Below are 12,046 nucleotides of genomic sequence, written 5' to 3' on the forward strand. Positions count from 1 at the left end.
ATCAAAAACCAATAATCCTAGATACTTGAAATTTTTACCAAATGTTAAAATGACTATTTTCCATGCATAATAATATTTTTAAAAAATTTGAATCTTTTTCAGCCATTAATAGCCATGAGAAATTTTTTAAATGTTTAAATTATTATTTAGTTAAAAATTCATAAAAGTTTTTCTTTTCATACCTAAGATTAAACATTTTAATAGAAGATTTTACATAAGTTTTCCTACCTGTATCAAACAAAAAAAAATGTATTTAAACTGGACATTACTTTTTGACAGAGGTTTTGTACTTATAATTTTTCAGTATTTGATATTCAGCGGTAAATTATTGATCGATTTTTGATATTTTGTAGTATTTCCAAAACAAATAACCGTAGAAAGATTTATATCAGTATTTTCTAGTGATGTAAAATTTACGTAATTTTTTTTTTTGGTAATTTACCTAGAAAAATTTACGTAAATTTGGTAAATTTTGATAATTTTGGTATGTTATTATAGGAACACTCCCAGAAACTCCTGGCTGACGCATTTTCATGAACTTATAATAAATTATGGTAACATTTATTTTTTTTATTTACTGGATAGTAGGGGGTGTTAATTTGACCAGAGTGGTCGTTATTTTTAAATTTTTTAAATTTTGTGACTGGGGTTCTAGTTTTAATATGTGTAAAAAATACTAAAAATTATGTATAGTCGTATAGAACATTTAAAAATAATCAGAGAAGTTTAACCGGTGCCCCAAAGCCTTCAAAAGTTTAACATTACCTACTAATATTTTAAAGATAAAATAAATTTTAATTTAATAGACAATTTATAATTGTTTCTACATTTTTAATCAATTCCAGTAAATATTTTATTTTACATGGGTGTAATATAATTATTCCGTCAGTGCTTTTGTTGGAATTTAAATATTTTGGTTAGGTACCTATAGCATCAACAACAAAAAACAAAATAAAGTCAACTCTAGTCTTTTAGTTTTATTTATTACAGTTCACAATCTTTGTGTTAGTTATTTCTCTATATATATTTGTTAAAATTATAATTATTAATTTAATAACAAAAAATAAAAAGTAATTTTTATATTTTATAGGTACAGATTAAAAAAAAAGTTGACTAGGTAAGCGAACGCGAGAAAATTTATATAAATTTCGATAATAATTGATCGTATCAGATATTCTTATGGTGTATTCGTATGTTTAATGTTATGTAGTAGGTATACCTACTACACTATCAGTGGTTGTGGACGTTTTACATTTTATAATATAAACTATTCTTTTATATTAATATGTTATGCCTGATGAATATTGGCACCATGAAGACGTTTAATTTAAGGTGTCACATGCTACTTTTTTCGGTAAAAAAATATTTACCAGTAAAAAATAATTGGTAAATTTACGAGGTAAAAATTTACCGAGCTTACATCTCTAGTATTTTCCATACATGGTAAAATTTTCAAACTATATTGACGCTGTTAGAGCTATTTAAAGCCATGATAATTTTTTCAAATTTTGTAAACTATTTTTCAGTTAGAAATTCATAAACAGTTTTTCTTCTCATAGCTAAGATAAGACATTTTGATAAAAGGTTAGGTTAACTAACAAAATATTCTACTTATAACAAAACAATTAAGTTTAGTGTTAAGTAACAATATTTCTTTATTGCCTTTTGAATTTATAATTTTTACGAATTACGATATTGTATATTTATTTATTCTTGTCGAGCAAGACCTTAAAGCACTAAGCATAAAAAAAATGTGTGGCTGTATTTTCAATATTTTTTATTTGGCATATGAAATACTTATGAGGAATCTTTATTAAATTTTAACGAATAAAATATTACTGACGTTTATAGAAAAAAAAACTAAAATAATTATAAATTGAAAATGGACGTAAACAACTCAAAACTAGTAAAAATATTTTAAAAATGTTATGGTGTATATAAAATGCTAATTATTTAAACATTCAGTAAAAATGTCATGTATCTACGGTTATTTGTTCCAGAGTTACACCAAAAACTAAGACCGATTTTGTGAAGAAATTCCCATTTTTCCTTTATTTTTTTTTTTTTGTTTTTCCCGGCGCTATTGAAAACTACTGGGAAATGTTTACTTTTGACCCCTTAAAATACCAGCTAGATTCACTTATCAGAAAAGATGCTTGTGAAGAAAATATAATCATTTTTACTGTCCTAAAAGTTGATGAAAGACATCAAAAAAAACAAAATACACTGATGTGTAAAATCAATATATTCATCGCTCCGCTCAGAATCTAAAAAAACTCATATAAAAAAAGGATATTTTTTTAGTGTTTACAGCAGCATATTATGTTGTTTAAATCCGGCACAAGTACCTATATAGTTAGGTATTTATTAATATTATTAAATTAAATAACAGATTACTTACGTGATTCCGTTCTTGACGCTATTATTCCTGTATGTGAATCCTTGGAAATACATTTTTTTTTTTAATGAATTAAAACACAAGTCAAATTTGTTTAGAAAATATCCAAAGTAACCACAGTACAATAAAATATTAACAACGTTCAGGATCGAAAAATTGAAGGTGCATCCGTCGTAGAACGAGGAAGTTTCAAAAGTCAATAACGATTAGCGGGATATAATTTGTTGAGAATGGCAAGACCCCCCACATTTTGACGAAAATATCTCTATTGGTTTTAAATAATAACAGACGTCTAGACTAGGTCTACACTTAGGTCTATACTCTATATATATTATATAATATACTATAATGTTAATTTGATATAATTATTAGTAATTACCTGGATACCCGTAAATTGTATATTTAGGCTTCACGGAACTCTACGTCGTGAAGTAAGGCCGGGGCTATACCGGCGTATTCCGCTGCATTTTAAACGCGGCGGAATACGCCATGTATAGCCCCGGCCTAAGATGGTTACTAGGACATTTAAACGATTGCGACTTTAAGTGTTAACGGTTTTAAAATTAACATAATTATGAAAATTATATGATAGATATTGTTGTGTATTTTATTTAAATCCATTCACACCACCTAAACAAATATGTATCATAATAAATATATCTCGTAATCAAACATCGGTTATTGTTGGCCATTACTCGTATACCCATTTACGTTTAAGTGTAAATACGCTTTCCTTTATAAGTATAATCAATGAAATCACCATATTGCAGCTTCTCAATTTGTATAAATTATTTAAATTCTGAAGCTAGTGATGGTTTATAACTTAAAAGTTATAAATCAATGAATGATCAACATCGTATGAAAATAATAATAATTTTTGTTACCTATTAAAATAATTAATAAAAATGAAATAAAATTATATTTCGTAAATATCAAACGTATTAACGTAAAGCCAACAAAAGCAAAAATTTACAAATTTATACATTTATTAATTATTTTTTTTGTGGATTGTAATTATTCTATGTTTTATAAAATCGTATAGGTGCCTACCACAAATTAGGTACCCGTATAAGGTCCGCTACCCCAGCACGCCATGTTTAAAAATGTATTTAAAATTTATTCAGTATGGCCTTAATGTACTTTATTTTGTACAACCAAAACACAATTTTGTACACCTCGTCAAACACGAGAAAACGCGATTTCCTCATATCCGGGCTGTGGTAACGTTACTCCGGCACAGCCTTTGCCAAATGTTGAACAAATACAATTTTCAATGATTCAGTATTATGTAGGTACCTACCTACTTTATTCTGTACAATTTTGCACACCTCCCCGAACACAAGTTTATATAATTTTAATATAAGTATATTGTTGAATTTAAGGCAAGGAGCTCTATTATAATTGGCAATATGAAAATTAATTTATTGCTCGATGAAACGTAATTCACTGTTTAATACTTGTAAATTACTAATTGTTTACATTATGCCATTTTGGTAAGTTTAAGTCCAAATTTGTTAAAATTCATTCGTATGATCTAAAGAAGAGAAAACAATGAATCCTAACTGGCAACAGTTTTAAAAATATTTATCTTATAAATGCAGTACTTAGGGATGGATAAAATACTTTTAAAATTGTATTTAAATACAAATTACAAAATATGTTTAAACAAAATTATATATTTTAATATTTATATGCTCATAGTAGCAATAATATTACAGTAAATTGTTAATATTATAAAACGTATTTTTATGTGTTTTTTTTTTAAAATGATATCGTATCAGTGTTTCTAAAATGAATGAGGTCATTACTCATTAGTATATAAACATTATAAGCGTACTCTTCACCGGGGTAAAATTATGATTTTGTTAAAAAAATTTTCGATCTTCAAAATTTGTATTTTATCTAATTAGCATAGACGCAACTAGAGTTAAAATTCTGGGGGGGCTAAAAAAACTATTTATTAAAAATAACATATAATAGGAGGCTTATATCTAGATCAATAAGGGATATATTTTTTTTTTCACCTAGTTGCGATAATGCTAATTAGCTTAAGAATATTATCTTAAATGTAATAATAAACAATTGAATGATATTTGCGGCTAAATTCTCATACGAATTGAGGTTTTCCGTTTTCTTGTTGCTTGTTTTTCTCGTCCAAATCGGCGAAATACAAAAATGTGGTTTGACACATCGATTTGTAAATTAGCACTCTGCAAAATAAACGGGGGTGATATTTATGTCTTGTAATTTAACCTAGGTATTTTATTTTACCTTATGTCATTTAATCTGATTAATAATTACCTAATAACACCGCAGTTTTTATATTGTCAACTAAATAATTATGATGAAATTTAAGTTGTGTTAAATAAAATTATGGTAACTTTTATATTTATTAAGTCATAACTCATAAGACATAATAGAAACTAACCATTTGTACCTATAATGTTTATACTAAAATAGTAATATTCCAGTTTTTGGTACAATAACATAACGTTATATTCCTAGGTACCTAATTATTTTGACTATCAATATACATTTTTTTTTTAACATTTATTGGATCTGTAATGGTATTTACAATAAGCATATGTGCGAAAAAATATTTATACAGAAGACATGGAAACGTGAAGAGAGAAGTCACCCAGCAGTAACACTCAGAGACTCTCGTCTCTCGATATAAATAAACATTTTATTTTGTACTTATTATTAATAATGTAATATTGTACTTTTATCGTTAATAATGAAGTGACCTACTTGATACATTAAAAAAAATAATAATTATTATTATTGTTTATTAAACGCCGAAACGGCAATTTTACATATTATTACAAGTAGGTATAAGTACAGTAAGGTAGAATATATAAATAATTAATTAGGTACATAAATAATTTAGATAAAAGTATAAATATTTCAGAGTATACATGTTATAATATGGATAAATAGTATAATTATAAAGGTAGAAGTATAATTAGTGGCCTAAGGATTATTGGTTGCTCGCAGCTCTGAGCATGCGGTGTAGAGTGTGGTTGTGCCCATACGAGGTCTTGTGGGTTGGAACATAAAATTGTGATTGGTTTCTGGAAGAATGAGAAGGAACTCTGAATGGTATGGCTGCAAGGAGATCAGGGACGTCCAAAGAACCACTTAGAATTAAATTTAGAAAGTCTAAGTCTGCTTTTGCACGACGAGAGGTAAGAGTTGAGATGTTCAAAACTTGCCTCATGTTGGAATAATCATGATTTTCGTGATAAATGTTCATTTTGAAGGCAATACAGTTAAGAGGATGGTCAACGCAACTATTTTATGATAAAAAACATACTTTAGCATTTCTTAATTTTCTCAGCTCACATATATATTAAAAATACGAAACAAAAACCTATTGAATAACAACAATATTATCTAGCACCCTACAGTGCCGATATTTTATATTTTAATTTTTTTATTAGTTATAATGAATAAAAAACTAAAAAAAATTGATATTTTAACCATTTACAAAACGTATTTAAATGTATATATTCCAAAATGGCACCATAGGGCGCTAGATAATTTTGTCATTAACAATTTGTTTTTTATTTGTTTTTTATTTCACCGCTTTATGACTTTATCAACTCGAGAAAATAGAGAAATGCCGAAGTAATATATTAGTTTGGTTGATGGTGAAAAATATAATTCCGTAATCGACCTGTGCTGCTTCCGTTGTAATAGTGGCAGCGTTTGTGTTTTTACCACCACTCCAGCACAAGCAACTGAACTATTTACGGCATGCGTCTATATTGGTTGTTGACACGCATATCGATGTTTATTTATAAGCTAAATATTAATAATTATTACTATGATAATATTATTATGAATGCGGGACGAAAAATAAAATATTATATTATAATATGATACAATATTAGACAACAATAATTTGATTAGTTTGCAATTGTTGCTGTTCTACACAGAGTGCACTGTGTACAGTTTGTTTAATTTAAACGTGTTTATTAATTTATTCTATAAGTGTTATTATTATTACTGTAATAAATTATTATGGCGAATAAAAAAGGATTTCCTTCTAAAAGAAAATCTAATGCCAAAAAATCAAGAGGAAGTTGTCTTTTTAATATAATAAAAGGTAATTTGAAAATAATGAATTTCATACGTGTATTGTTCAAGAATCAAGGGTGTGTTATGACTAGGTCCCGGCTTTATATGCACTAAAAGTCATCAAAAATCCTCTAAAAAACTGCCAAAAATACCATTAAAAAAAGCAATTTACTGTGAAAATGTCCTTCAAAAATACGAATACAATTTTTTCTATAATTTATTGATTTATCAGTCTAATAAATACTAAAAAATTATTAATATTAATAATTTATTATTTTCGGTAATTTATAATTTTTTTTATTAAAAAAAAAATTATTAAAATTTAAAATTTTTAACTTTTGGGTGGTATCGTATCGTATTATGTAAATCTAAACAATTTTTTTAATATACTCGTATATTGTACATATTATTATGAATTAAAACAAAGAAAATGCTAAAAGTCTCTGTTATATGAAACAAATGATGTACTTGAAAAGCATTGTCTAAGATTACCCAAAAAAAGAGGCTTTTTGCATTGAAATTCGGGCCCTAGCTATAACTTTTCAATAATAATTTCACATGGTTTCACATTTTTGAAAGCCCTCCCTTAAGAGGGCGCACTAGTAGACAAAATATAGCATAAAAACATTGTTTCGTAATTCCAGGAATACGGCTTATTGAAGCGTTTTACAGTATAAATACCTATTACAAAAATTGTAGAGGAGAATTTTTTCTAGAAACGTAAGAAGCCCGATTTTCGATATTCTTATTAATTAGTAAAATAATTAATTGATAAAAAGTTTAAAAAAACGTGTTAATTTTAATTTACCATGCGATATTGGACGATTGGAACAATAGGTTAAAACGGGTTTTCTATCGCAGCCGTGCGCCCGTACATAGTTTATAAATAACCCAGATAAGAAAATGATTATTATATTATATTTCATGACAAATATTATTTAATTTTGTTCAGTTTTATATTTTGTATTCGTATCCGAATTTCATACCTACTAATAAAAACTATACTTTTGTTCTTCAAGTAATACGGTTTATTGAATCGGTTTACAGTAAAAATACCTTTTATAAATATTATAGAGGAGAACTATTTTAACAATCGTAAGAAATCCGATTTTTGATATCGTATTTCTATCGTCCAATATCACATGGTAAATTAACAAGGTTTTTAACTTTTTATCGATTAGTTATTCAACTAATTAATAAAAATATCGAAAATTGGGCTTCTTACGATTGTTAAAAAAATTCTTCTCTACAATTGTGTCTTCAAATGTCTTGCTATTGATTTTACTAATCTGGTGCTAAATTATATATTTGTTCCTAAAAGGGTATTACATATTATAAAATTCGGGAGAAATATTAAAGGTAGAAATATTAAATATTTAAGGTAGTTAAATTAAATTTGTTCATTGATTTAAAATCATTATATAATGCATATATATATATACAATATATTATATAACGATAACGTGGGCGACAGCCGGCTTGAGAAGTTGACTACCACTTTATGGTAGTGTGTACCGTGGATTGGTCTTTCGGCATTCGGTGGCCCATGGCGGTGTCCTTTTCGTCGTGGACAGTGTTGCAATTTGCAGGTCCGGAACTTAATGGAGAATGATGGTTGATGATGAATCCGTAGAAATCGAATGAAAGAACGTTGGCGGCCGGAGCGGTCTGTTGGTCTCCGACGGTGGCTTGTTGAGTGGTAGGTAAAAGGTATTACATGTTACAAAATCTTGAGGAAGTTAAATTTGTACAGTTATATTAAATCGTGTGTTTTTGTTTAAAGTAATATTCAGAAAAATTATTCAAGGGACTTGATAAAATTTATAAGATTTTCGAAACCTTCCTGGATTTTTTTATCAATGTTTAAGGAATTTTCCTTATTCTGTCTACGTTGTTGGTGTCTGTTTTTGGGATTCTCCCCGTTTTCAATTTTTCTTATGTTTCCTTTTGTCTTTCTTATTGCTTTTTGTAGTTTTTTTATTTTTATTTTCTGTGTGAGTCTTTTGGTGTCGTTCATCTTGGCGTATATGTGTAGACGCACGGTTAGCAAAATTGTACTCACGCAGCACAAACGTTGTCTTGTCGGTAAGACAAAAATCGAACGCGTATTTGTTAGTTAATCGGTATACACGCACACAATTGCGTTCTGGGTTTCTACTGTACCCAATACTCTTATAACTGTTATTTTAACTTGTAAAGCACTAAAAATTTGCTCCCGGTTACACTACCAGAAATGTACAATTAGTCGCACTTCACTTGTACAAAAAAAACGCATGATTTTCCGGAAATTCCGTTAAAAACTCCTTCTATAGGTTTTCCCAACAATCCCAATTTAGGGCTGTACGAATACTCGGCAATAGTTTTCCCGGTTGTGAAACTAGCATCAATTTTGGAGTTCGTTTAACAATGGCCAACCGAGTTTTGTGCTGTGTCCTTTGTCCGCGACCATTGTGTAATAATGATTGTTGTGAAACGGTAAGTGAAAAAAAGAATTCGGTATACCGTCGAATTCACCGGTAAAAATCGGTTTTCCGTCGTACTTACACCCGTACATTGCTTGTATGGTTTCCTCTTAATATTTACTATTGTCATCGGAACACGAAGTCGGATTCATCGCATCGGTTGTTCCAAAACCGTATTTGTAGTTCACACCCCGAGTAATGTTAGTTAAATTATGTGCGACCACGGCAAATTTATTTTGATTCAGTGTAGCCAAACTAGACGTAGTTGCATTTGTCTCGAAGACCGTTCGCGGATTACGCATGACGACATTCACTTTTACGTGTTTACACAACGAACCCGGTGTAGTACTCACTAGCTTGTATTCGCTGGGCGATAAATACAAAAATGGATATTCAACCGGTATGTGATTCAACGACGTTGTTACCACGTGCAATCCTTTTACTGTAGAAGATAAGTCCAACATTTTCCAAGCCAATCCGTATGATATAAATGAATGACATTTTTTGAATACCATAGTATAACCTGTTGTAATGTGTGTGGGTCTAGGTAATACAGCATTTTCAGCACTGGGATTTCCCGTATCACTGTCAAAAGCAGTGGCGTTAGCAGTATCAGGTAAAACCATATTGGATTTCTTATTAAAAGAATATTCCGCTGGGGAATCAGTAGTCCTCTTGGACGACGATGTAGGTGTCTCCATATTATTACCGCTAGTTGAAAAATTATTATCGACGTTATCGACGTGCTGGTGATCAGTACGCAATTGTCGGCTCGAGTCAGTGTTATTTGTTGATTTTGTTGTGGTATCAGGTGGTTCTGCATTACCCTTGGACTCTGCTCCTTTTGCGTCTTTGTCCTTGTTCTGTTGATCTACGAATAAACGTCACAGTGTTAAATTATATTAAACATGTATATTTGAAATATAACGCAGACTCACCAGGTTGTTCACTACCGCACTGTGGGTATATTGCGCTGTTACTGCCGGTAATCGCTTCGTGTGTACGTTCTGCTATGTTTTTGAGCCCAAGGCCAACAATTGTGGCAATGTTACCATAGTATTTATCGGTAGTATTCATTGCTGCCAACATTGATTTTTTATCTGCTTCCCATACTTGATCTTTTGTCGGGTTGGTCATATTGTTATAATCGACATCGTGTTGGAACGTGACCTTGTCCATTTCAGTTTTCGGTAACGAACACCCGATAAACTTATTGTTCACATCGTACAACTTATTACTCGGTCCTGTATACGAACTTCCAAACCACGTGATACCACCATTATCACACGCTGCCTCTTGATTATGAATTTTTTCATAGGTTTCTGCATTTTTGCTTCCAACCACGGGTGCCTGACCCAACAGACCGGTACACATAGTTAGACCAGCCGATGCCATTGCGAACCACAGACTGATGCTTTGTATCACATGTTTATTATTTTTATATCACTTTACATGGCCGCCCGTTTATGACGTCATCCCGCGAGAAAAAGAACTGGGTGCTTGCTCAAATTATTCTATAATTTCGACCACGACGACAACGATGACGACATACGCGGGTCCCCTCCTCTCTGTGCCATTACTTTTGCCGCATTAACGTACTAAGCATCGGCCTGATGGCCCCCATAGGGGCGGCCGCTGTACATACGCGGCAAAAGTAATGGCACAGAGAGGAGGATATTATGCATTTTATCTTATTTCTTTATAAGTAACGTGCTTGATAATAGTTTATCGCATCCGGCATGAACAGTACAAACGCATATAAAAGAGCGTTGTGTACAATGCACGGTCAGTCTAACTTCAACACAATATACAGACCTACCCAGGCAGACTGTAAGTATGTTGGACGGAGACAAGACGGAATGTTCGGTAGCATCAATGGATTCTACATGCAAGAGGAGGAAGGCGGAGAAACCTGTTACACCGATGAAGAAGGCAAAGACGACGTCAACAGCGTTCACGAACATTCCACTGTTGCAAATTCGGGCAGCTATGGAGATAGAGAAGTTGAGTGCGGACAATTTGGTTCACGTCACTCAACTACTGACGGATTTCAAACTGAAGGTGGTGTAGTAAACCGACGACAGTTTACTATTATTTTTATTATTCAACTATTTGTCACTTCACTATAAATTAAACCTCGTACCACGCCTGGTTGTTGTTGCAAGTCTCCAGATTCTGAGAATCACAAATAATCCGGTACCTATCCAACTCAAGGATTTGGCAACAACATTCACACCTGCGTCGGTACTCGTTACTCCTTCACCGGTGCTCTTCCGATCCACCTCCTAAGTCGATACCGTGTACCTAATCGTTAAGGGAGACTTGGTATATATAGGAGTCTCCATCCATAGCAGAATTAGAATTAGTCCTATACCTCTACATGTAGTACTTACCTGGTCGTAGAGTCCGCGCACTCTACACCGCCGCCAGACTAAGTGCATTCCCAGTAATCTTATGTAGATTCAACTAGTTCTCGGGCAGTAACTTAACGTGCTGTCCACAAATTTTTATAACATTTATTGTAACAAATTACTTTATCTTATTAAATAAACTATTATAACTAATTGTTGAAACCTGTGACTTGAACCTCTGTCAATACAAATCCTACCACATACAGCAACGTCGTCACAACTCAAAAATATAAGCGTTAGAATTTATAGAACTATGTTCGCAATTATCGGTCCAAACGAATGGTACGTCTTTTTTAAGTAAATAAGTTAATGGCTTTGCTATTCTTGCAAAATTATCGACGAAACGCCTATAGTAATTTAATAGTCCTAAAAATGACTTAATATCCTATGCATTTTTCGGTTTAGGATATTCCCGAATGCATTTCAATTTGTTCGGGTCCGGGGAAACTCCGGTTTCGTTTATTACGTGCCCTAAATACAATACTTCTTTCCGTAAGAAAGAACATTTATTAGGTTGTAATTTAAGTTTGTGTACGTGCAGCCTATTGAATACTTGTTCTAATTTTTTCTGGTGGTCCATTAGACTAGATCTTTTTCAAGAGAACTGCAGAATGACTCTTACAACAGACCTATTGGATCGGTCTTTTTTTTAGGGAATTGCAGGCTTGATGGGGAAAAAATGATTTTATCCA

At 31.2% G+C, this 12,046-nt stretch overlaps 1 protein-coding gene across 1 annotated transcript; it reads right to left on the reverse strand.

Moving 5' to 3' along the window:
- Nucleotides 1-9,053: 9,053 nt before the first annotated feature.
- On the reverse strand, nt 9,054-10,122 carry LOC132953225 (uncharacterized). Its single transcript, XM_061025747.1, has 2 exons — nt 9,882-10,122; nt 9,054-9,814 (listed from the first exon to the last, which is right to left on the reverse strand). Exons 1-2 carry the CDS (start codon nt 10,120-10,122, stop codon nt 9,054-9,056), a joined length of 1,002 nt encoding a protein of 333 aa, XP_060881730.1.
- Nucleotides 10,123-12,046: the final 1,924 nt, after the last annotated feature.

This window comes from Metopolophium dirhodum, unplaced genomic scaffold, assembly GCF_019925205.1.
Source record: "Metopolophium dirhodum isolate CAU unplaced genomic scaffold, ASM1992520v1 scaffold1, whole genome shotgun sequence".
NCBI lineage: Eukaryota > Metazoa > Arthropoda > Insecta > Hemiptera > Aphididae > Metopolophium > Metopolophium dirhodum.